This window comes from Rana temporaria, chromosome 9 (assembly GCF_905171775.1).
Source record: "Rana temporaria chromosome 9, aRanTem1.1, whole genome shotgun sequence".
Taxonomy (NCBI): Eukaryota; Metazoa; Chordata; class Amphibia; order Anura; family Ranidae; genus Rana; species Rana temporaria.
In genome coordinates this window covers 80,849,505-80,876,938 of record NC_053497.1, presented here as the reverse complement: position 1 = coordinate 80,876,938, position 27,434 = coordinate 80,849,505, and the positions used below count along the sequence as shown (strand labels likewise).

General features: G+C 41.9%; 1 protein-coding gene and 1 pseudogene across 1 annotated transcript; both read left to right on the top strand.

Annotated features, from left to right (window-relative positions):
* The first annotated feature begins 254 nt into the window (after positions 1-254).
* On the top strand, positions 255-27,434 carry IDS (iduronate 2-sulfatase). The gene is made up of 9 exons (XM_040323796.1): positions 255-425; positions 4,319-4,455; positions 11,320-11,497; positions 15,107-15,195; positions 18,002-18,202; positions 19,807-19,977; positions 21,414-21,540; positions 21,623-21,793; positions 26,829-27,434. Exons 1-9 carry the CDS (start codon positions 308-310, stop codon positions 27,314-27,316), a joined length of 1,680 nt encoding a protein of 559 aa, XP_040179730.1. The 5' UTR covers positions 255-307; the 3' UTR covers positions 27,317-27,434.
* On the top strand, positions 6,781-8,684 carry LOC120913665 (annotated as a pseudogene).

The window sequence follows — 27,434 nt, the reverse complement described above, 5'->3', positions numbered from 1 at the left end:
TTTGGCACTATAGTGTATAATTCTTCAATCAAGATAATTACATTTCTATTAAACTGCATAATAAAAAGACAGATATATCTTGTATTAGATTTTATCTTTGATATAGTCTCCTTTATTAGATTTATTGTTTGTAATCTTGTAAATAAGGACATACATGAGCTTGTCACCTTAAGTAGAGCCATGAGGATGGACCAATAAAAATGTCCCATACATCAGTCAGCATACTGAAGCAGCCAATCGCAGGAGGTGTAAGTGGTGGACCAGGAAGTGCAGTCCTCCTGTGGATGGGACATGTGATGAGGTGTGGATGGAGACGAAACACACACAGAGGGATGAATCCCCGACATGTTACTTCTTCTTCCTTCTTCTGCTCGGCCACTCTGCTTCCTGCACTGTAGGCGGAGAACAGCTGCAATGTGCTCCAGGTTGTATCACAGACACGCTTTATACAGTATATATATATAGTGTACTCCTATCCCTCTATGGAGTCTAGAACACACTATCCCTTCTTATGGGTCTCATTTCACACTCCGGAAACCGTGTATCCGCTCAGGAATGTGTTTATTTTGTACTCACACCTTCTGCCATCATGTGGCTGAACACCAGAACTGCATGCAAGCGGCTTGTTTTTACACTCACTCTCTATCTGTATTATTATAATAGAGGATTTATATAGCGCCAACAGTTTATGCAGCATCATTGGAGTTATAACTTCAATTCGTAACTGAAACACTTTTCTTTCTAATTTTAAATGATTTCAGCTGTTCACATTGATTGTGAACAGCTGAAACTGCGGCTTTGAAAATTGTGCGTCTTCATCTAAGATGGCGCGATTTCAAAGCTGCATGTCAGTGCGACTATTTCAAGGCTGCATGTCAGTGCGACTATTACAAAGCTGCATGTCAGTGCGACTATTACAAAGCTGCATGTCAGTGCGACTATTACAAAGCTGCATGTCAGTGCGACTATTACAAAGCTGCATGTCAGTGCGACTATTACAAAGCTGCATGTCAGTGCGACTATTACAAAGCTGCATGTCAGTGCGACTATTACAAAGCTGCATGTCAGTGCGACTATTTCAAAGCTGCATGTCAGTGCGTCTATTACAAAGCTGCATGTCAGTGCGACTATTACAAAGCTGCATGTCAGTGCGACTATTTCAAAGCTGCATGTCAGTGCGACTATTTCAAGGCTGCATGTCAGTGTGACTATTTCAAAGCTGCATGTCAGTGCGACTATTACAAAGCTGCATGTCAGTGCGACTATTACAAAGCTGCATGTCAGTGCGACTATTACAAAGCTGCATGTCAGTGCGACTATTTCAAAGCTGCATGTCAGTGCGACTATTTCAAAGCTGCATGTCAGTGCGACTATTTCAAAGCTGCATGTCAGTGCGACTATTACAAAGCTGCATGTCAGTGCGACTATTACAAAGCTGCATGTCAGTGTGACTATTACAAAGCTGCATGTCAGTGTGACTATTACAAAGCTGCATGTCAGTGCGACTATTACAAAGCTGCATGTCAGTGCGACTATTACAAAGCTGCATGTCAGTGTGACTATTACAAAGCTGCATGTCAGTGCGACTATTTCAAGGCTGCATGTCAGTGCGACTATTTCAAAGCTGCATGTCAGTGCGAATATTACAAAGCTGCATGTCAGTGCGACTATTTCAAAGCTGCATGTCAGTGCGACTTGGAAGACATCTGTACGGCTTCATGCACAGATGTCTATTCAAGTCGCACCCAAAATCACCAAAAGTAGTGCAAGAACTACCTTTTTTGAATCAATGCGGCACCGCAAAGTTGCCGCACTGATTAGAACAGTGTGATTGCTGGCAATTGGATACGACTCGTCATAAAATTTGACAAAGTCACTCCAATGTGAACGAGGGCTTAAAGTGTTACTAAACCCAGGACTATATCTGGTCTCACACACAACATGCGGAGTTTCACCTAAAAGTGGAACTTCTTCTTTACCACTTGCTTACTGGGCACATATACCCCCTTCCCGCCCAGGCCAAATTTCAGCTTCCGGCACTGCGTTGCTTTAATTGACAATTGCGCGGTCGTGCGACGTGGCTCCCCAAAAAAATTGACGTTTTTTCCCCACAAATAGAGCTTTCTTTTGGTGATATTTGATCACCTCTGTGGTTTTTATTTTTTGCGCTATAAACAAAAATAGAGCGACAATTTTGAAAAAAAAAACACAATTTTTTTAACTTTTTGTTATAATAAATATCCCAATTTTTTTTTAAAAAAAAATATTTTTTTTCTCAGTTTAGGCCGATACGTATTCTTCTACATATTTTTGGTGAAAAAAATAAATAAACGCAATAGGCGACTGGTTTGCGCAAAAGTTATAGCGCCTACAAAATAGGGGACAGAATTATGATTTTTTTTTATTATTATTTTTTTCCTAGTAATGGCGGCGATCTGCGATTTTTATTGTGACTGGGACATTATGGCGGACATATCGGACACTTTTGACACATTTTTGGGACCAGTCACATTTATACTGCGATCAGTGCTATAAATATGCACTGAATACTGTATAAATGTGACTGGCAGGGAAGGGGTTAACACTAGGGGGCGAGGAAGGGGTTAAATGTGTGCCCTACATGGTGTTTCTAACTGTGGGGGGAAGGGACTGACTGGGGGAGGTAACAGATCTGTGTCCCTATGTACAAGGGACACAGCATCGGTCTCAAATGATGAATAAAGGAATATATCGTGGACTTTTTTCATTGCATTTATGTTTTTAGGTTTTGAATTAAAAATGCAACTGATCTTTTACTTTTTTTTTTATTTTACTATGCATACAACTCTTTGAATTACAAATAAGCACACTGATCAGCACTCGCAGACATTGGCTGCAAGCACTAATCAGATGCTGGTTTTCAAGCGTGTCCCTTTGACAAAAGCAGGTCCTTAGACCCAATAGCTCAGCGGGGGGAGTGTACTGTACTAACATCAGATCGTTAGTACAGCGGCTCCAATCGGAGCTGTCGGTTTTGAATGAAAAAATCTCAGTGTGTACTAGGCTTTAGGCTTTTTTTTCTTTATTTTGATCTGGGAATCCTGTAAATAACAAACTTTCTGTCCCTTGGTGGCTAACTACCCAACCTACTATATACTTTAAACATGTTTGCTTTTGCACATTTGCTTTTATATGGAGGTTGATGGAATTAGTAGATTACAGAAGGAAGATAAGCTTGTTTTTGTTTTTTTGTTCATCTGACAGGAAGTGACAAGAACACTGCATTTCTATGGGTTCATGCACACTGCAGCTAACAAAAAAAAAGCTGCTTTAACAGGCATTTGAGCTTTTATTTCTCTGCCTAAAACCTTGAAGAAGCTTGTGCTTTTTTGTACGTTTTTATTGAGCTTCTTTGAGCATAAGCATTTTTCTTCCCCCACAAACCCTTTTTTATGTGTTTTTACGCACTTGAGCATCTTTTCTCCTCGTAAGCTTTTCTCAAAAATGTACATTTGATATTTGTTTTTTTTCTGCCTGTAAACTTCTGAAAACGCCATGGACACATTGACTTAGGCCCCGTACACACGAGAGGATCGATCCGCTGGAATTGATCCACCGACCGGTTTCAGCGGATAGATCCCCTGGTTTGTACGATCCAGCGGATATTTATCCGCGGATATTTTTCGGGCCGATGGATTTCCAGCGGATAAAAATTTCTTAACATGCTAAGAAATCTATCCGCTGGAATCCAGTCCAGCGGATTGATCCGATGGTCTGTACAGACTCACTGGATCAATCCGTCCGAATCCATCCATAATGATTTGACGCATGCGAGGAAGTCCTTATAATACAGCGTCGCGCACGTCGCCGCGGCGACACGTCTTTGCGGAGGGAATTCCGCGGGGATTTTGATCTCATGGTTAGTACAACCATGAGATCAAAATCCGCCAGAGGATTTATCCGCGGAAACGGACCTCCGGACCGTTTCCGCGGATCGATCCTCTCGTGTGTACTAGGCCTAACATGGAGGGGAGTTTCCAGGCAGAAAAAAATGAGAGCTCAAAAAAAGCTCAAGAGCCTGTAGGAGCCGCTTCTTTGAGATGTGCATGAGCCTTATAAGAAGGCATTTTCTGTACTTGCTGAAAATATTCTTGGCCAGAAACTTGAAAACTGATGAAGCCACCACATCTAAGGACTCACTTATACCGTAAATGAAATATACTGTGCTAATTCACGTCTTGTCTCATGCAGTGTGGAACGGGCATACATCTAGATGTGATAGCATAATTCTTAGAATAAGTTATTTTCTGAACAAAGTTTAATTTATCTTCTCTTATAGGTAATAAGAATGTCCTAATGATCATTGTTGATGACCTCCGCACAAGCCTAGGCTGTTATGGTGATGATATTATCAAGTCTCCCAATATTGATCAGTTGGCTTCTCATAGTATTTTATTCACCAACGCTTATGCGCAGGTAAGCAAATATGACTATAATATTTTCATTTCAGATATCATAGTAGCCATCATGAAAGATCTAAATTTCCTTTTGTAGGGTATTTATATGGATTCTCTACTCAACTCTCTCTTATGGCTTCCACCCCTACCCCATTTTCTATGCTTTGGAATCCACCATTATGTGGATTCGTATAAAGGCTACCCTAAGTGTGTCTGTTGTATGGGAATTTGCATTTACTGAATATAAAATCCTAGTGGTATGAGTGTACCACACAGTGTACAGCTGTCTTGGGAATGTAAGGTATAGCACAACCTATGAACCAGTTGTTTAGGGAATGTAGTGTATAGAGGTCGACCGATATTTGGCCGTTTTTATGAAATCGGCATTGGCCGATTATTGTGAAAACCTGGCCGATTCGCGTCTACAACAATATCCGGCCCGCATGGCCGCCTGCAGTACTGACCAGTGCCACCGCTCCCGCAGCATGTATTCATGAATCCTCCATCCGTACGGTCACTATAGAAGGGAAGGAGAGATTTCACTGGCATCACACCACCCCGCCCCCTCGTGGGCTGTATGAGAGAAACAATCATTAGCATATTACAAGCCTCTGCCGCCTGACTAATAACTCCCCCCAGCAGGAGATCGTGGCCAGCACTATCTCTTCTTTCCCTGCTGAAGTGGAGCCTGCTGGCTGCTTGTATTACACTTGTTCAGTGATTGACTTGTCAGCTCATCAGCATGCACCTAGCCCTATCAGGTGCATGCAGATAGATACCAGCATGTATGGAGGGTAAGTTGCAAAAATAGTGTGCTACTGTGCCCCCCTGCAGACTTTATTTAATCTCTTTTTAAAGTGAAACCTGGCTGAGGCTGGCATTGAGAAAATGGATGAGGATGACTCTGGGTGTATATCAGAGTTACATTGTGGAGATCCTCTTCACAATGTAACTTACATCCTCATTCATTTTCACAATGCAAATCAATCATCTTCATTACCACAACACAGCACCACCACGCCTAGCACCACCCATCCCTCTCCACAACGCAGCACCACCCATCCCTCTCCACAACGCAGCACCACCCATCCCTCTCCACAGCGCAGCACCACCCACACCCAGCACCATCCATCCCTCTCCACAACGCAGCACCACCCATCCCTCTCCACAACGCAGCACCACCCACGCCCAGCACCACCCATCCCTCTCCACAACGCAGCACCACCCACACCCAGCACCACCCATCCCTCTCCACAACACAGCACCACCCATCCTTCTGCACAGTGCAGCACCACCCATCCCTCTCCACAACGCAGCACCACCCATGCCTCTCCACAACGCAGCACCACCCACACCCAGCACCATCCATCCCTCTCCACAACGCAGCACCACCCATCCCTCTCCACAACGCAGCACCACCCACGCCCAGCACCACCCATCCTTCTGCACAACGCAGCACCAGCACCACCCATCCCTCTCCACAACGCAGCACCACCCATCCCTTTTCACAACGTATCCCCACCCACACCCAGCACCATCCATCCCTCTTCACAATGCATCCCCACCCGGTACAGAGAGGTGGCTGTGGAGGAGGGGGGGTACAGATAGGTGACTGTGGAGGAGGGGGGTACAGAGAGGTGACTCCACAGCCACCTCTCTGTACCCCCTCCTCCACAGCCACCTTTGTACCTCCCTTCACAGCCACCTCTCTGTACCCCCCTCCTCCACTGCCACCTCTGTACCCCCTCTACAGCCACCTCTCTGTACCCCTGTGGCGGTGCATCCATATGGGGCACCTCTCTTCTGTCACTTCTCTATCACCATAGATAAATTCATGCACACCTTGTCGGGCTCCGGGCACCTGAATTACAGCGCCGTGGTATTTTTTGGAAGCACCTGATTTGAGCCATAGGCTCTAATAGACGTCCAAAAAGGTGAACAGCAGGCGCTATGCTGGGCGCTCGCTGTTCACCCAGAGTTGTGTTATGAATGCGATTCATTCGCTTTCCTAACACCGAACTGCCAATCAGGTGCTCGGGTCTGTTACCTGTCACCTGATTGGCTGAAGCGACAGACGCTGTGATTGGACGCCTATACAGAGGACGGGAGAAGACATTGAGGATCGTGAAGGACACCGCCGCCTTGACCCGATGCCCCACCGAGGTAAGTGCCAGGCCGGGAATGCACACTGGCGGCAATTGATGGGGCACACTGGTGGAAATTGATGGCACAGTCAGTGGCTGCGCTTGGTGGGCACAGTGGCTGCGCTTGGTGGGCACAGTGGCTGCAATTGATTTTTTTTTTCAGTTTGTTTGCGCCCCCCAAAAATTTTTGAGCACCAACCGCCACTCTTTTAAAATGACTAATATTGTATTTTTTTTCTTTTTTAATAATTACAGTGTGATGATGGCTGAAAAGAAATCAAACCTAGTATGGCAGTATTTCAGTGAGCCAACATCAGGGAAGGCCAATTGCAATATCTGCCAGAAATTGTTGAGCATGGGAGCAGAAAAGGGAAAGGCTAAAATAACCACAAATATCTGGAATCATCTGAAAGTCCACCACCTCCAAGCTTATAAAGATGCACAGAGGGAGAAAGAAGATGCAGCTTCTTCTTCAGACATGTTTGAGAAAATGGCAAAATACTGATCCCCGGTCCAAGAAAAGTGATACCCTAATCACAAAAAATGATTGCCACAGACAACCAGCCCTTTACAGTTGTTGCAGACATTGGCTTCCAATGCTTGCTGGCATCAATAGAACCAAGATATTCAATCAAAAGTGAAAAATACTACCGCACTGACATGCTGAACAGTGTATAAAAAAAGGTTACACAGTGAATTAAGACACTAATTGCAACAGAGAATGCTGGCCCCTATTTGTCCTTCACAACAGACTGTTGGTCTGGAGAAACAGAATCGCTTATGAGCCCAACATGTCATTTTATAGGCAGTAACTGGGAAAGGAAACAAGTAATTCTAAATGTCAAGGCCATGTCTGGCTCCCATACTGGGGACTATATCAGGGAGATGTTTCTTAGCATGCTCAATGATTGGGACATCAACCAAGACAGAGTGGTGCAGTGCACACACATTACAGCTTGTGGTGAAAGAGGGCATCAGCAGTCAGCGAGTAGTGGGGGACATCATTGCCAAATTAAAGACTTGTGCTATACACTTTAGCCACTCTGTGCTTGCAAAGCAGCGTCTTGGAGACATCCTGGCCTCCCCCAGCACAGCATCACTCAGGATGTTCCCACCCGCTGGAACTCCCCATTACATATATTCCAGAGGATGCTGGAGCAGAAGCGTGCCCTAAATCTCTATGTAGCAGAACATGGCAAGTTTACCACACCTCCAGCAGAACAATGGGATATTATCTCAAATTTAATAGATACACTGGGCCCTATTGAGGAAGTGACTTTGGATATCAGCAAGGCAGAGGCCTCCATCTCCTGCATCATCCCATGCATAGCTGTGCTGAAGATGGTGCTCCAGGCAGAGGGTCACACCACAAAATCACTTAGGGAAACCATGTGGCAAAGCTCGGAGAGACAATTTTCAAAGATGGAGGATACCAAATGTTGGTGCTGGCAACACTGCTTGATCCTTGGTACAAGGGTCATGTATTTGCAGGGAACACACTGAGCAAAGCAAAAACTTGCCTGCGAGAAGAGCACGCTATTGTGTCCGAGCAACAAAAAAGAACCACCAGTGGAGACGAAGGACCAAAACGGAACCAGGACAAGGGTAGAAGGGTATCCCTCTGGTCTTCTGGAAAAAATATATGCAAACATTTTGGGGTCTCATGGAACTCCTGCTGAAGAGAGTGACGAGCACTTCATTGATGAGCAGTTGGAAAAGTACCCCTGAGAGCCACTGATAGACAGATGGACTGATCTGCCACTGAAAAATGCTTGAAAAAGAGGTGTAGCCTTTTTTTCCATCAATGGCTTGCTAGCTTCGAAACATGTCGCATGTGTGTGATGTCATTGCCGGGCGCCGTGCTGTGATGCTCCTCTAGTCTCACTCTGAATACACGGCCGTGTTTATTTTTCAATCTACAGAGACAGAGTGCACACCAAAGCCACAGCGCGGCTTGCCATAACCACTCACTCTTGTCACTCTCCACTACACCTTTTACCTGGAACACATATTCTTATCGGATGGATTTTTCCCGATAGACTTAGGCCCCGTACACACGAGAGGATCGATCCGCTGGAATTTATCACTTACACCTGTCGGATCTTAGGGAGATCTATGCGGAACCTGATTCTATGAATCAGCCGCATAGATCCGACCGACGGAACTCAGAGATACGACGGCGTATCAGGAGATACGCCGTTGTATCTCTATCTGAATCTGGGCCTGTGTCTATAAATGGAGAAAGTTCAGTACTGCTGCTACTCTCCCTAGAAGTGGCTGTCCTGTAAAGATGACTGCAAGAGCACAGTGCAGACTGCTCAATGAGGTGAAGAAGAATCCTTGAGTGTCAGCTAAAGACTTACAAAACTCACTTGCATATGTTATCGAATCTATGAATTGCTCCTGACCATTGTGCACGTCTGATCTGCAACTACAGGAAACGTTTGGTTGAAGTTATTGCTGCCAAAGGAGATTCAACCAGTTATTAAATCCAAGGATTCACATACTTTTTCCACCTGCACTGTGAATGTTTACATGGTGTGTTCAATAAAAAACATGGTAACATTTAATTATTTGTGTGTTATTAGTTTAAGTAGACTGTGATTGTCTATTGTTGTGACTTAGATGAAGATCAGATCACATTTTATGACCAATTTGTGCAGAAATCCATATAATTCCAAAGGGGTTCACATACTTTTTCTTGCAACTGTATCTGTGTGATATTTTTAAGGGGTTTTCAAAAGTAAACATCCATTATCTCAGTTGGCAATCATATCCAAGCATCCAGAAATTCTCATACCTAGAAGCTGAAAGCTTCATATACATTGACCAAGAAAAAAAAGTGATTTGTAAAGGCTCAAGGTTTTTTGTCTTTTATGCACTAGATGCCTTCGTATATGCATAAAGGTAAAGAATCTTCTGTGTGCAGCAGCCCCCCCCCCCAATACTTACCCAAGCCACATCTCGATCCAGCAATGTGCACGAGAGCAGCGACTCTACTGGTTCTCTTCCTACTTATTGGCTGAGACAGCAGCAGGAGCTATTGGCTACTATTAATCACAGCCAGTGAGCCAATGAGGAGAGAACAGGGCGGCACCGAGTCACGCTCTGTATGTGAGTGGACACACACAGCAGAGGCTTGGGAGCGAACCTGCTCAAGTCCCCCCATAGCAAGCTGCTTGCTATTGGGGGCACTCAGCGGAAGGGAAGGGCCAGGAGCGTTGACAGGGAACCCAAGAAGAGGAAGGTCAGGGCTGCTCTGTGCACAATCATTGCATAGAGCAGGTAAGTATAACTTGTTTGTTATTAAAAAACAAAATCTGCCTTTAATATCACTTTAATGGTCAGGATCTTGTGTTGTGCCCCATTTTAGAAAAGTACCTAAACACAAAAACACATCTTTTATAGTAAATTAATAAACATAATTGTTTTAGCTGTGTATTTAATTGTTTTCAGCCCCTGAATTGCCTCTTTTAAAGTCCATGGTATTTTTCTGACCTGGATTTAGGGTGCGTTCCAAACGCATGCCAGATGCAGGAAAATGTAGCCTGTTGATATGAGCCCTTATACACAAAGATTTTCCAATATGTTTTTTATGGAGAAAGTTAAACAATGATTCATTGCCTTACAAAATGATTAATGTGAGAACAGTGAATTAAGTGACAATCAGATGTCTCCATGTCCTGTGTTCCCAGTGAGTGATCTTCCATTGTCAATATCACTGCTTAAAGGAGTTGTAAAGGTACAGTCCCCCCCCCCCCCCTAAATAGCTTCCTTTACCTTAGTGCAGTCCTCCTTCACTTACCTCATCCTTGCATTTTGCTTTTAAATGTCCTTATTTCTTCTGAGAAATCCTCACTTCCTGTTCTTCTGTCTGTAACTCCACACAGTAATGTGAGGCTTTCTCCCTGGTGTGGAGTGTCGTGCTCCCCCCCTCCCTTGGACTACAGGAGAGTCAGGACACCCACTAACACACAGCTCCTTTCTCTATATGCAACGTAGGGAGCATCCTGACTCTCCTGTAGTCCAAGGGAGGGGACGAGCACGACACTCCACACCAGGGAGAAAGCCTTGCATTACTGTGTGGAGTTACAGACAGAAGAACAGGAAGTGAGGATTTCTCAGAAGAAATAAGGACATTTAAAAGCAAAATGGAAGGATGAGGTAAGTGAAGGAGGACTGCACTAAGGTAAAGGAAGCTATTTAGGAAAAAAAATTGTACCTTTGCAACCCCTTTAAAGTTACAGAATGGAAAAGGGATGTTTTCGTGGTCTTCTTAAATTTTTCTAATAACCTGTGTATGAAATAAGGAAAACCTTGTTTACCATAGACATACCTGTTATTATTAATGAATATAGTGGATAACACTCACGCCTACTACTGTCTCTTGTTTCTAGGAAGATATTTGTCTGTTCTACCTTTTGTCTTTCTTAAAAATAAATGAAGAAAACTGTGAAGCTCTATGGGTGACATTGGGTTAGGTCCACAGAAATATGTTAAATACTATCAATCTTTGAACATTGCTATACTTATCTCCAGACTAATATAGCAGCTTGACACTCATTAATTTATCATTTTGAAAGAGGTGGATATACTGCATAGCAGCAAGCCATTAAAATGACTGACATCTCTGCATTTCGCTGAGCCAGGTAGTGTTACACAACTGGAACATTGTTTCTATTCTTATTATCTTGAGCACTGCCATTACTAATAAGCCTCTTTCTTATTCTTTCTTAAAGCAATCGGTGTGCGCGCCCAGCAGAGTCTCTTTCTTAACTGGAAGAAGACCTGATACCACCAGACTGTTCGACTTCAGCTCCTATTGGAGGAAGCATGCAGGGAACTACTCCACTCTCCCACAGTATTTTAAAGAACATGGCTACACAACTATGTCAGTGGGGAAAGTTTTCCATCCAGGTTAGCTTTAGTTGTCAGAATCGGAGAACGTCAGTGGCACTCATGTCTGTTATAAGAAAGCTTTTAAGAAAACTCTTTACACTGCATGTGAAACTAATTGTATTTTATGCAAATACCTACTTTTCTACGATTTTGCTGTCTGTGTAAATGTATTTGACAGTTTGTATGTTTTTTTTTTTTTTACCCTCAGGTCTCTTTCTTTCACTATCTATCTGTCTATCTGTCTTGTTTAGGTCACCTCTGGGCTCATGGTCAAGTGATATAAGCAGAGGTGCTTCATGATGTTGTTGGAAAGCTAACTAGCATAATTCGGATCAAGGCTTGTACCCCCCTAAATTTTCCATATTGTCATGTTACAACCAAAAACATAAATGTATTTAATTGGGATTGTATGTGATAGACCAACACAAAGTGGCACATAATTGTGAAGTGGAAGGAAAATGACAAAAATGGTTTTCATTTTTTTTTACAAATAAATAAATGTGAAAAGTGTGGCATGCATTTGTATTCAACCACCTTTACTCTGATACCCCTAACTAAAATCTAGTGGGACTAATTTCCTTCAGAAGTCACATAATTAGTAAATGGAATTCACATCTGTTATTTGAAGCCCTCAGAGGTTTGTTAGAGAACCTTAGTGAACAAACAGCATCATAAAGGCCAAGGAGCACACCAGACAGGTCAGTGATAAAGTTGTGGAGAAGTCTAAAGCAGGGTTAGGTTATAAAAAAAAATCCCAAGCTTTGAACATCTCACGAGCACTGTTCAATCCATCATCCAAAAATGGAAAGAGTATGGAACAACTACAAACCTACCAAGCCATGGCCGTCTAGGAGAGCATTAGTTAGAGAAGCAGCCAAGAGGCCCATTGTAACTCTGGAGGAACTGCAGAGATCCACAGCTCAGGTGGGAGAATCTGTCCACAGGACAACTATTAGTCGTGCACTCCACAAATCTGGCCTTTATGGAAGAGTGACAAGAACAAAGTCACAGCAATCCAGTGGAAGAAGGTGCTCTGGTCAGATGAAACCAAAATTTTAGTTTTTGGCCTAAAAGCAAAACGCTATGTGTGGCGGAAAACTATTAACCTGAACACACCATCCTCACCATGAACCATGGTGGTGGCAGCATCATGTTGTGGGGATGCCTTTCTTCAGCAGGAACAGGGAAGCTGGTCAGCATTGATGGGAAGATGGATGGAGCCAAATCCAGGACCATCTTGGAAGGAACCCTGTTAGAGACTGCAAAAGACTTGAGACTGGGGTGGATGATCTCCTTCCAACAGGAATACAGCCCTAAACATACAGCCAGAGCTACAATGGAATGGTTTAGATCAAAGCATATTTATGTGTTAGAATGGCCCAGTCAAATGTTTAAATCCAATTGAGAATCTGTGGCAAGACTTGAAAATTATTGTTCACAGACACTCTCCATCCAATCTGACAGAGCTGCAAATAAGAATGGGCAAAAGTGTCACTCTAGATGTGCAAAGCTGGTAGAGACCTCTCCCAAAAAGACTTACAGCTGTAATTGCAGAGAAAGGTGGTTCTACAAAGTATTGACTTAGAGGGGTGAATACAAATGCCCCCCACACTTTTCACATATTTTTATGTAAATACAAAATTTAAAAACCATTTATAATTTTTAAAAGAGGTGTGAATACTTTTTCAAGGCACTGTACATAGTATTTCTGTGTGAGGAGGCTTCCTATTCCCTCCCATTGATTGGGGGTCCTAGAAGACACCCAAAGGGTAGAACTAACATACACAGTAGGGCACAGTTCCCAACTAAAGGTGCAGATAACACTGCAGCCATTGTTTCAGACCTGTAAGTAGCTGCACCCACAACATTTCTGCTTTACTCACTTTTAAGGCTGTATTTATACAACAAGCCCTAAATAAAGTTAGCATATTAAGCCATGTTTTTACAGGTAAATCTTCAAACAGGGAAACATTTAGGACATCATTAACACGTGGGATTTTTCCCTTGTGCTTTTCTATGTTTTATTCACATAGGGTTTTGCTTTACAAAGATTTTTATTACATTTTGCAATGTAAAATAACAAAAGGTAAAAAAGTAATGCACAAAGGGTACAGTAAAATGAGAGGCATAGATAGCAGGATTACAGCATTGAACATGAAACCATTTTCTCCAACCGAGGGCACAGTCAAAAAGTATGCAAAAGCAAAACCGTAAAGGCACACAACGCAGATCAGTAGGAAAAAGTGTTGCCTATGTAGTTTTACACCCTCTGGGAGAGGAAAAAGGAGCAAGAAAGAAGAAAGGGAAAAGAGGGGGGGAAGAGCTCCAACTCCCAGCATAAGTTGTCACACGTAGGGTTTTGTTTAAGTTGAAGAAAAACATAGGCATTCGGAATGCTTTACTTGTTTAATGTTTCTGCTGGACATTTTTGTAGAAAGAAATGTGAAGCTCATTCCCCAAGCAATACCAACCCAGCACACCCAAATTCCTGACTGATACTATTTAAAAATAGGAAAACCAATCGGCGCAAACAACCAATGTGAATAAATGAAATGAAATGCTAGCTGAACACAAATAGGTAATCACAAGCCTATAGAAACAATACAAAAACAATGGGTATGTGCAGCGCAAAAAAAGTAATAAATGAAACAGTGATATGCAAATCACAATATATATGTGAAGTGGACCTCTCTGTGGGGGAGGTCCATCTTTTCTGGTAAGCACATTGTGTGTGTGGTGGAGGATTCTGTTGTCACGCTCACCAGCAGAGGATTAAAACTCACCTTCTTCACGAGGGACTTTATCCTTACCTTGGTCTTACTATTGGGACATTATATATATATATATATATATATATATATATATATATATTGCATATCACTGTTTCATGTATTATTTTATTTGTGCTGCAGATACCCATTGCCACATATATTACTCCAGTGAAACTACAGCTGTATTAAGATGTATTTTTTATGTGGGCATTTGGATTTTTAGATTGATAAATTCCTTCACTGTTAATTCAAGTAGGCATACTTTACAATGACCACATTTATATGTGCTCTTTGGTTTTTCTAGAAGTTCTGCTTTGTATTTTTGATTAGGAATCACATTTCCCCCCTGCCAAAATTTTATTAATGGATTTTGGGGCAAAATTGTATGCAAATCCTTATTGTCCATTACATTCACCAATATTCCCTTTTATATACAGTATATTCTCTGACTGGCACAAGTAATTATTTGTGTCCAATGGGGGAGGTGTGTCTGTGACCATAGAGGTGCCAGTCTGTACGCTTGTTTTGCCGAGTTGTGATAAAGTTACAGATTCAGCTCAGGGATTTTAAGTACCATTCATATTTGCATATAACTACAAATGTTTGCATGATATTTCAACTGACAATTAAAGATTGATCCTATGCACAGCATTTTTGACTGTTTGGCTCACTGATTTATTGAATCAAACTTATAGTGGCTTATTTATAATAAACTGGAATAAAAAAATGTGTCTCTCGTGCTAGGCATATTCAAGGCACTCCAAGATAAATTTTCTTTCCGACCATCTTAAGGCTCTAACTTTATATTTTATAGCATTTACATTTTATCGCTTCATATTCTTTCTTTGTATTACAGGAATTTCTTCTAATCATAGCGATGACTATCCATACAGTTGGTCAGTCAGACCTTTCCATCCATCTTCTGAGAAATATGAGAATATGAAAGTGAGTACAATATTAACCTCCCTGGCGGTATGATTCTTTCAGAAAAAACATGCTGAAAGCGGTACCATTATTTGCAAGGAAATTTGGCGTTTTATATTGTAGGTCTGTCATTTTTAGGAATAACTCACTTAAATCTGACCAAACAAGCTTCTAATAGGCATCCCGGGTATGACATTTTTTTAAAAACAAAATTATAAATTATAATATAATAAATAATTATAAATAACTATAACAAATAATAATGTAATTATAATAAAAATTATTCAATAATGTAATCAAATCAAAATCACTGAAATTTGCTCAGTTGCAGAATTGTTGCTGTCATTATTTTTTTTTTTATGACGAATTTCCCCACAAATCGCTATCGCACAATTCTGCAAGTGATTATAATTTATTATCGCTGTTTTTTAGCTGATCTAAAACTATTTTTGACATAAAGGGACACTTTTGGTTGCTATGGACAATCTACAGTTTGCAGGGAGAAAGAAACGTTTTTATTATATAAAATGACATGCAGGGCACTGGACAGACCACTAGGGACAAGGGGGGTGTGTTTTTTTTACATACAGTACTGTAATCTATAAGATTACAGTATACTGTATGTATAGTGTTTGTTTACTTTTTTGAATTTGGCGCCGTTCTCCATCCCCGTGCGTCGTAACGTCGCAGGGAACGGAGATCGGCGTCACACGGAGGCACTGTGTGAATCGAGCGAGGTCCTGCTCGCTCACACAGCGCGGTGGCATCGCTGGATCCAGGGACAAGGTAAGTAAAACTCCCTGTACATCCAGCGAGGCGAGCCCGAGTCTGACTCGGGGTTACCGATCCTAGCCCAAAAATCTCACCCCGAGTCAGACTCGGGAACACCGCCCAGGAGGTTAATAACTAAAATATAGACCAATAATATATATAAAACATAGAGAAGGAAAATTGTGACTTTTCAAGACAATATTTAGAAAAATAGAAAATGTATTTTAATTAAAAATTCATAGGTGAAAATATAAAATACAGTATGGGCCAGATTCACAGAAAAAGTACGCCGGAGTATCTGCTGATACTCCGGCGTACTTTCAAATTTGCCGCGTCGTATCTCAAACCAAGATACGACGGCTTCTGGCTTCGATCCGACAGGCGTACGGCTTCGTACGTCTTCGGATCGTAGGTGTAATACTTCGGCGCCCGCTGGGTGGAGTTTGCGTCATTTTCCGCGTTGGGTATGCTAATTAACTGTTTACGGCGATCCACGAAGGTACACGCGGTCGTCGCATTCTCTTACGTCGTCGCTAATCGGCTTTTCCCTGCGTAAAGTTACGGCTGCTATTTCGTGGCTTATATTTAGACTAGCCATGTTAAAGTATGGCCGTCGTTCCCGCGTCGAATTTTAATTTATTATTTTTTTTGCGTAAGTCGTCCGTGAATAGGAAAGGACGTAACGCACGTCGCCATTCAAAGATTACGTTGGTGCGACGTCATTTCGCGCAAAGCACGGCGGGAAATTTGAAAACAGAGCATGCGCAGTACGTTCGGCGCGGGAACGCGCCTAATTTATATGATACACGCCTCATTTGAATTAGGCGGGCTTGCGCTGGACGGATTTACGCTACGCCGCCGCAAGTTTACAGGCACGTGCTTTGTGAATCAAGCACTTGCCCGTAAAACTCTCACAGGCGTGTTTGGCATCTTCTCAACACTGCTTCATTTTCTATTTTGTTTTTATTTTTACTGAAAATTTAAGATCTGATAAACAGTTGCACAAATATCATGCAGCAATCATTTTATACTACAGAACTTTGTTTTCAGAAAATAGATAATGTTTTTGTGTTTAAGTAATTTTCTAGCCAGAGAAGAACTGGTTAAAATCTAATTTTACAATGTATTTTGCAGTCAGGTAAATATGAAATATTATATAATAATATTCTGTATTTATTTTTGTTTTAGCTGGTGGATGTTTAAAGTGTTTGTAAAGGTTCGTCTTTTATTTTCTAAATAGGTTTCTTTAAGCTAGTGCATTGTTGGTTCACTTACCTTTTCCTTCAATTTCCCTTCTAAATGTTTTTTTCTTTGTCTGAATTTCTCACTTCCTGTTCCTCCTCAGTAAGCTGTTCTAGCTGACTAACCCCCAGCCAGAACAGTTTACTGAGGAGAAACAAGAAGTGAGAAATTCAGACAAAGAAAAAAAACATTAAGAAGGGAAATCAAAGGAAAAGGTAAGTGAACCAACAATGCACTAGCTTAAAGGAACCTATTTAGAAAATAAAAATGAAACCTTTACAACCCCTTTAACTTGGTTTGTTTCCACGTACAGTATGTTCTTCTCTGTTTTCACAGATTGTTAAGAAAACCTATTGTTTTTTAGAACTCAATAGGTGATTTGAGGTTTAGGTGCACCAGTCATCCCAGTGACTCGTGTCATATCGGATAGCTCAGTCAAACGTTTCAGTGGGGCAAATACTGTTTCAAATCCTTGCTGTTCTACCGCTTTATCTAACCCATAGTGCTCTTGGGCTCTTTTGCCATATATGAAATGTTTATTTATAAATCAAAGCCGCAGCTGATCTTTTCCCTGTTACTGTCTTGTCATACCTTTTTTTTGCACAGTTGAGGCAGGGATCCTGAGAGATGCAGGGTTTTTTCTGCAAATCTTTAACAATAATTTAAGACAAAAGGTCGATTTTGCAGGTTTCTGTTTAGGCACATATAACATTTCTGGATGTTGCCTCTATGGTAGCAAATCTAAATCTAAAATGATAAATCTAGTCATTCATATCTTCTGGCTTTGAGTGGAATTGTATATCTTTTTGTGCAGACCTGCAAAGGGAAAGATGGAGAGCTACATGCCAACTTAGTATGTCCAGTGGATTTGTCTGATGTACCAGAGGGGACATTACCAGATATACAGAGCACCGAAGAAGCCATCAGACTACTAAAACTTGAAAAGCAGCTAAATTCTTCATTCTTCTTGGCTGTGGGCTACCATAAACCTCACATCCCATTCCGATTTCCAAAAGTAAGAAGGGCTGACACATCTGTTATATAAATTTGGAAAAAAAATATAAAGTGTGAGGGAAACACTGTCTTTTGGATTGCGCTTTCCTTTTTTAAAGGTTATAGTTAGAATTTTAAATGTTGTAGACTTTGCTGACTGTTGACTGTTTCATTTTTGGACATTGCAGCTAACCAAACATGTTACAAAATGAAGGTGCAATCTCCTAAATCTCAAAATTTTGAGTTAGGACTGCAGATAATACTGTGGTGCCTTGAAGTGGCTCTGCAGTTTACGCATGTATTTAAAAAATGTGTGCAAACTAAGCCCCAGTTTTTAACACTGAGGCCTCGTACACACGACCGAGGATCTCGACGGGCGAAACACATCGTTTTCCTCGTCGAGTTCCTTGTTAGGCTGTCGAGGAACTCGACAAGCCAATTTTCTCCATTCCCGTTGAGGAAAACATGCTCTCTTTTTGGCTCGTCGAGTTCCTCGACAGTTTCCTCGTCGAAAAATGTATACACGACCGGTTTCCTCTGCAAAAAGTTCCCGAGAAACTTGGTCGTGTGTACGAGGCCATACTGTTAGACAGGATAATTCAGTTGGTTGCAGGATGGTCGACAAGTTGAGCTGGGATTAGTATTTGGTTTTGTTTGACATGCATTGCCTTTCCATGTTCTCCTTGTTACAAAGGCCAGTTAGAGGTGGGGGAAGTGGCCATTTGTTTGCAATCTCCTTATTCTACCAACAACTATATGCAGTGTGGGGACCTTTCCAATTGGATACACATTGAATGGATTGTTTGGGTTGGTCCTTGCATTCATACCTTGGGTAACTCCAAAGCAACCCATAGATGATTTGATTTGATTGCTGAATTCCCCCCATCATCACATTCATTGTTGATTGGGAATGTTTCCTACAGCGCTATTGTGTTCTGCCAGTGGGCATGGGGAGCCCTCCCAACCAGCAGAACACAATGATTATTGCTAGTGGCTATAGCTTGTAAAAGATCTGTTGGATCAACTTGGGTACAATCAGCCTGCCCAAAATGGATCGAATCTTGGCTGGTCCCTGCTGAACGAGACACATTTTGATTCATGTATGGCCTGCTTAAAGAAGATTCTTCAATAGGTCTAATAATTTAATAGGTCTCATTTAATAATATGGCTCAGTTCATGAATCTATAAAGATTGGATTATTCAACCCGCTTAACAATCATAGCTGCATTGGTGAATAGGTGAGTCTGTGGAGGACAGCACCTGCTTTTTAATTTTTAGGCTGCTCTAGGGGAGCTTTTTTTCTGTTTTTGTCTTGAGCTTTAAGCTCTCATTGGTTGAGAGTTCTAAAAAAAGGCCTTTCAACTTAGTGAATTGAGTCCATTTTTTATTTAATTGCAACTATTCAGAAATTAGTAAATAATTCAATAAAAATAATGAAAGCTTCTGTGGCATGATTTATAGTTTTGCGTATGTTGTTTGTACTGTTATTAATGCAGAATCCTAGCCAAAAAGTTAAATGCACTTTTTAATTATGTACATATGAACAGTCTTACTTGCAAAAAATATTTGTTAATTCTGTTGCTTAGTTCTCATTTATTGCTGTACTTTTTGTATACTGTCCCACAGGAGTTCCTAAAGCTGTACCCAATTGAAAACATTTCCTTGGCACCCGATCCAGACATTCCTAGAAATCTCCCTCCTGTTTCTTATAATCCATGGACAGATATTCGTAAGCGAGAAGATGTGCAAGCATTAAACATTAGTTTTCCATATGGACCAATTCCAGAACATTTCCAGGTATGCCTTGGATGCTTCACTGTCATAGTCATGAAGCTAGCAGGCCACACGACAATGCATTACCATTATCAGCAGACATGGAACATGGAGGCTTAACCTCTTGCCAACCACTTAAAGGGGTTGGCAAGAGGCCGCTCTCTGCTGAAAACAAATAACAGGAGTGCAAAACAAAATGCACTCCTGTGACCCAGAGGAGAAGCCCAGCCTAAAAATCTCAGGCTGGACGTCTCATTTAATATGCATTCATCAACTTAACAAACCCCCTCACATGCGCTCACTTTCCCCTGTTGGAGTGGTCCTGAGCTCAGCGATGCTGCAGTAGAATATGACAGTAGGCTACACGTGTGGGGGTTTGAGAGCTTGCTCCTGTAATGGTGGGGGTGAGTAGTAACAGCTGTGAGTGTCCTAGCAATGTCATATCAACAAGGTAAGGTGGGGTGTGATGCCATCTCTGGAAGTTTCTCAGTCAGGCTTCATGAGATACATACATGGCCTGCACCTATAACAAGGGCATTATCCAACTTTTGTTTTTAATCTACAGGTGACCTACAGCACATTTTGGGCCAGATCCACAACCAGCGGGCGCAACGTAACTTTTGGGATTTAAGTTACACCGCCGCAAATTACACAAGTTAGTGCCCGATCCACAAAGCACTTACCTGGAAATTTTCAGCGGTGTAACTTAAATCCGTCCGGGGCAAGGCGGGCCAATTCAAATGGGGCGAGTCCCATTTAAATTAGGCGCGCTCCCGCGCCGGACGTACTGCGCATGCTCCTGATGCTATTTTCCCAACGTGCTTTGCGTTACGTTACGTTGCGCCGAGTTTTGTGAATCGCGGCGGGAACATTTTTTTTTTTTAAAGAAATTTGACAGCGACGCGGGAAAGACGGGTATACTTTTACATGGTGTACTAACTTTACACTTTGTAAAAGTAGCCCTATCTTTGCGACGGCAAACTAACACTTACGGAGACTTAACGAAGGGAAAAAGCTTTGTGGATCTCCGTAAATGCTCATTTGCATACCCGAAGCTGGATTTCGTCGAGAAATGCCCCCAGCGGCGGCCGCAGTACTGCATCCTAAGATCCGGCAGTGTAAGTCCATTACACCTGTCGGATCTTAGGACTAGCTATGCGTAACTGATTCTATGAATCAGCCGCATAGTTAGAAACAGGGATACGACGGCGTATCCCTTTTGTGGATCTGGCCCTTTGTTTTTATCTACAGGTGACCTTACCTGTGCAAGCAGTTTTTTTTGGGGGGGTGAAGTTGAATCAACCCTTTAAAGCAAATGTTTTGCTTGTTCCTGCATGGGAAATACATAGGCTTGCTCTAGGGAATTAAAATGATGCATGCGCTATGTTTTTTGTTTTTGAATTTGAAGCTTAAACTTTATTCTAGTTTATTACATTTATTGTTATGCTCTTTTCCTGCAGCGCCTTATCCGTCAAAGCTACTTTGCTTCTGTTTCATACCTGGACAGTCTGGTTGGAAAGCTGCTGAATACAGTGGAAACTCTTGGGTTGTCCAATGACACCATCATTGTGTTTGCCTCTGATCATGGTACCTATGAGCAGATATATGCTGCTTCTTTTTGATTGCTCATTGATATATAACTGATTTGTAATGCTTTTTATACTTTCAGGGTGGTCCTTAGGAGAACATGGTGAATGGGCAAAGTACAGCAATTTTGATGTGGCTACTCGAGTTCCACTGATGTTTTATGTCCCGGGTGTGACTCGCAGGGGCCAACCACAGCAGAACGTCTTTACATACATTGATCCTCTGAGCCATGAACTAGAGAGAAGCATTCCAGGTATTATAATAATCCTTATACATGTTTTTCTTTGCAATGTAATCTGTTTAAAGCGGACCTTCAGTAATTTTTCAACTTTCATCTGATAAATAATGTGCCCTTGTTGTTTTAACTTTGCATAGTAAAACATTTTTTTTTCTGACAGTAAATACCTTATAAGGCCTGTTTTTGTTTGGTAAAAAGCCTAGGCTTATGGCATCATGCACAGCTCTCTGTCTCACTCTCCTGAGAGTTATCCAGGAAGGGAGGGGGATGAGTCATAAGAGGGCCAATTAGAATTGCAGAGCTTGAGGTGTGCTTCTGTGTAATTCCAATAAGTGAACAGGCAGCAGCTTCAGCTGCCCACAGTTAAAATAGATGCAGCCAGACTTAGTAGAGGAAGATTTATGCAGCATATTTTACAAGTACAGAATCACAGTATATATAAAACAATATGCAAAGTGGTTGAAGGGAAGCTTCAGAATGGCAAAGATGTTTTTATTACAAATTATGTGAGCAGACTGCAGTTCCTCTTAAAAGTGTATGTCATGGCAAAATTGCATGTTTTATCTCTTGAAAAAGCCGGTTCACACAGGGGCAACGCGACTTCGCGAGACGACTTAGACACGACTTGAGCGTGAATCACAGCACAACTTGGGGCGACTTGCAACGCTACTTGAAGTCGCCTCTGTTGTAATATTAATATATATATGTAGGTATTTTATATATTGTGTTAAATGTATGACATAATATATATGTGTTACATACAGGCATTTAAGATTACACATCAAAGGGTGTTTGCTGACCAAAGGGGTTAGTGGCCAAACAAGATTTACTACACATATCAAAGGTACAGCTTTGTACCTTAGATGTGTTAATCTTGTGCAAGACTACCTAGGTGTGTAAGGTATGGCCTGTTAACCTCAAAGGGTACATTGTTTACATACGTAAGGAAGTATTTATTGATGGTAATTAGACTTGAGGGGGTATTCATTCATGGGAAACATTTGGTTGACCTGGCTGAACAGAAACCCCCCCCCCCTCGAGTGTGAGACCAGTATTTGAGACATTCAAGCTGGCATTCAGTCAGTCTTTTCACTCTGTATGAATATGAGGGCACAGGTCTAGGAAAAGATGACTCTAAATCTACTTTTCGTTGTCATATTTACCCTGTGGATTTGTATCATCTGTGGACTTTGGACTTTGTTCTATGTTGGAAGTCAAATAAATTGCACTCTCTGGAGAACTTGGGTGTTGCTGCGGAACATAACTTATAGTCATCTTACTATACTTAGTGTTTAATTTAAGCTATGATTAAACACAAAATATAGTGTGAAACAAGTCAGCTCTGCCGGTGTGCTGTGACATGTAGTGTTGTTTTTCTATTTGGATTTACAATAAAGACAATTTTTATTCAGAGTGCGGCTGTCCAGAAGAATCCGTTTTTTTGTTTTGCAATCTCACATGCATTGCCTGCACCAGTGGTTCTGGGAGAAGCAATTATTTTGAAGATTTCCACACCTGAGCGGCATCTTTCTCTTATAGTCATCATACTAATACCTAAATATCAATTATCTACTGGACACTATACTACTTCCCTACAGCCACCAGGAGGGGGAACCTCCATGCCAAATTTTAAATAAAAAAACGGCATGGGTTCCCCCTCCAGGAGCATACCAGGCCCTTAGGTCTGGTATGGATTTCAAGGGGAACCCCCTACGCTGAAAAAAACGGCGTGGGGGTCCCCCCAGAATCCATACCAGACACTTATCCGAGCACACAGCCTGGCCAGTCAGGAAAGGGGGTTGGGACGAGCGAGCGCCCCCCCCCTCCTGAACCGTACCAGGCCGCAATGCCCTCAACATGGGCGGGTTGGTGCACCTTGCAAAGCACCTTGTCCCCATGTTGAGGATCTGCGGGTCTGTGAGCAGGGGGCTTATCGGAATCCGGGAGCCCCCTTTAATAAGGGGGCCCCCAGATCCTGGCCCCCCACCCTTCTTCCGGGGGTCTTCTTCCGACTTCAGTCCAACTCCTCCAGGATGGCACATCAATACGTGCCATTGACAGATGATTTGCTGTGTCTCCCTGGAGGAGATTCCAGTAGACAAACAGTTACTCTAGGGGAGCTGGACATGGTCGTAGAAGCTCCTTAACCCATCAGCAGGACTAGTATGTGCTCATTTTTGCAAGAAGGAAAAGCATGAGCACTGCCAGAGCCCTACAAAATGACCTCCAGCAGGCCAAGTAAAATTATGAAATGACAAAAATGAATCAAACCTCTGGACTTCACTTTGTATATTTTGTATAATATAAATATCAATAAAAACTAGAGAGACTTTTTTTTACCTCATTTAAAATACAGCCACGTGTTCCTTGTTTACCAGAACAGCAAAACAAATTCTAGTTGTAAGTCTGAAATATAAGGACTACTAGAAGCAATATATATAATTAACTGGTGTTGTATAGTCTGCAAGAATAGAGGGTGAGTAAAAGTGGAGGTCAATTGATGATTGCTCTGCTTGGCTCCTCCTGTTCCCCTCAGTGGTCTGACCCGCTGAGTCCTGTGATTTTTGCCAAATCCAGGCAACCTGACACCCCCCAGTCCGGATATACACAGCCCTCTATCCTCCCGCTCCTAGCGCCATCTTCCACAGCCTCTGGGCTGCTTTGGACCAGATTTCCATCCTTTTCAACATGGACATTGGTCTGTGGTAACGTTGAATAACTTTTATCTGTCCATTACATCATTGTTTTTTACCTGTTTCCCAGCTGATTTTTAGACTTTAATTTTAGACTTTGTATCAGCTCATCATATCTATGATGGAATAAACATTGTTGGATTATCATTCCATGGTTACAAGTGTCTGTTTTTATGACTAGTACACTTTAGATCTTACTCATAGAGCACTGCTTATAGTTATTTTTCCATAGAACCCTGGATGAGAAAAACTGGCTTAGTCAGACACCAGTTAATCTATAAGAATGTTTTGGGAACTGTAAAGTAGGGTGATCAGACATCCCCGGCTTCTGGGGACTGTCCCCGGATTGAGGACACTGTCCCCGGACAAAGTCTGTCTCCGGTTTTATCCCAATATAAGATTTAAACAGGGGCTGGGGAAATTTCAAAAACAGTCAGTGCAGAATAATAATAATAAAAAAAAATCGGAATTATACACCCTCGTTCCGCTGCACCTACTAGTTTAGGGGGGGTGTATTTTTTGCATTATCTGTGCCCCTTTCTGATGATCATGTGATGATCAGAGCTGAGGGATCATTTCTTCAGTTTCGGGCGCATGCCCATTCAGCTCCACTCGCATGTTCTTCTGCCTTGGCTCAAGTCCCGGCCAGCTGCCTGTTTATCTCCTTGCCTTCCCTGGCGGAGTGATCTTCCTCCGCTCCCAACCCAGTATTAGCCGGGGCCCGGAGAGTGATTCCGCGTACACACGACTGTTTTTCATGACGTGAAAAATTACATTTTTTAAATTGACCATTTTTTAAATTGGTCATTAAAAACGATCGTGTGTAGGCTCCAGAGCATTTTTGTCGAAGTGAAAAATGGGTATTAAAAATTTAGAACATGCTCAAATTTTTTTGCGTCATTTTTCACGTGGTCATAATGCTGATGATGTTAACCAGTTTCTGATCACCTGATAGCAGATTTACTGCTACAGGGCATTCGTGCTGCGTGGGATCACTTATATAAGTGATCCTGCATTCCTGGGTATAGGAGCCAATCAGCGGCTCGGGCGGACTCGATGACCACCGGTACCCGCTGATCTTTATGTACAAAGGCATAACGGTGGTCTGCCTATGTAAAAAAGGCAGATCACCGTTCTGTCAGTATGGAAGACATTGATCCTGTGTTCCTGCAAAGCAGGTGCAGGGATCTATGCCTTCCCTTAGTAAAAGCACCTTCCCCACAGTAAAAAAACACTTGTTAGGCACACATTTAAACAGTTGCCCTAAATGTTATCCCTGTCCCAGCCAGTGTCATTAGTACAGTGACAGTGCATATTTTTAGCACTGATCACTGTATTAGTGTCACCGGTTCCCACAAAGTTTCACTTAGTGTCCAATTTGTCCGCCACAATATCGTAGTCCCGATATGAGTCGCTGGTCGACGCCATTACTACAAAAAAAATATGTCCCCGGATTACATTTTTTAAATCTTGTCACCTTCTGTAAAAAGACCAAAACATTGCAGGAAACCCAGAGAAAACATACAGATTCTATGACAGCAGTATCACTAGTTGAAATTGACCCCAGGAAATTTGTAACTATTTACAAGACGCACTTGTTATTTAACCAGGCGGGTAACACATGTAGTACTGATAAATAGCAGTTCAGTTCCTTTATCACCTCTCCATGTCCAGCCACATTGCTGGACAGTAAATCAATATTGTCACTTCAGATAGCTGACCTCAGAAGCTGTAGGGCTCCATTCACACCTAGGCGATTTGAATCGCAAACGCAGGACGTGTTTGCAATGTCATTACTTCTTAATGGCACCCCAATTCCGGTGCCATTTTGCTGCGATAAATCATGCTTTAATGGCAAATGGTGAAGCTTGTCGCTCAAAAGGCGCAGGAGCTCCTTTTGGGCAACATTGTCGCACGTTGCTATTTGCAGCGCGATTTATCGCACCGTGATTGGGGTGGCATTAAAACGTAACGACGTCACAAAAGCATCCAGCGTTTTACCGCAATTTGGAATTGCAGGTAGATTCGTGACGATTCCACCCGCAATTCTGCCGGTGATTCATATCACCTAGGTGTGCATGAAGCCTAAACCTGACCCAAGAAGCTGTAATGGTAAATCGGGAATTAACAAGGATCTCATTGACTATCAGGGGTATGTGTATCACAAAAATGGCTTCCCGTTATTACAACTACTGTTATTTTTTGCAGGTAAAACAGTAAACCTATAGCAATTCAACCACATATTTCGATATTCACTTATATTTCTAAATCGGTCATAACACTCAACAATACTGAAATGTCCCTTTTGGAAATAAATGAGGTTTTATATTTATTTATTTACTTTTTATTTTTTATAGATATAGAAAACGTCAAGGAGGATCCTGTAGAGTTAGTTTCACTCTTTTCAACCATTGTTGATCTTGCTCAACTTCCACCACTATCAGAGTGTCCTGTTCCTTCATTCCACATAGAAATTTGCACTGAAGGACAAAGTTTGTCTCCGTACTTGATCACTTCACAGGACACAAGAGGAAATGATGAAAGAGTTGCTTACAGCTCCTATCCCAGACCCTCGGATACTCCTCAGTGGGATTCAGACCTGCCTGATCTCAAAGACATTACAATTATGGGATATTCCATGAGAACACCTGACTATAGATTTACTGCATGGGTTGGCTATAATCCAATTACATTTGAAGCCAATTTTACAGACATTCATGCACAGGAGTTCTATTTTGTTGAAACAGATCCTAATCAAGACAATAACTTGTTTAACAGTTCCACTCAGTCTAATCTGCTTACAAAACTTTTTGAGAACCTGAAAATTAGAGGTTCATTCAATTGAATGTTTCTATTTAAAATCTGTAAAATCTATTTTTCTGCAATTCCTGTAAAATACAGTTTTTTTGATTATTTATTTCCATTTTCATATTTTTAATAAAGTACTTTTGTTACACAGTCAA

Coding starts and splice junctions, on each gene's coding strand:
- IDS (XM_040323796.1), top strand. CDS start 308: ATGGAGACGAAACACACACAGAGGGATGAATCCCCGACATGTTACTTC. Junction 4,456..11,319: donor TCACCAACGCTTATGCGCAG/GTAAGCAAATAT, acceptor TCTTTCTTAAAG/CAATCGGTGTGCGCGCCCAG. Junction 11,498..15,106: donor GGGGAAAGTTTTCCATCCAG/GTTAGCTTTAGT, acceptor TTTGTATTACAG/GAATTTCTTCTAATCATAGC.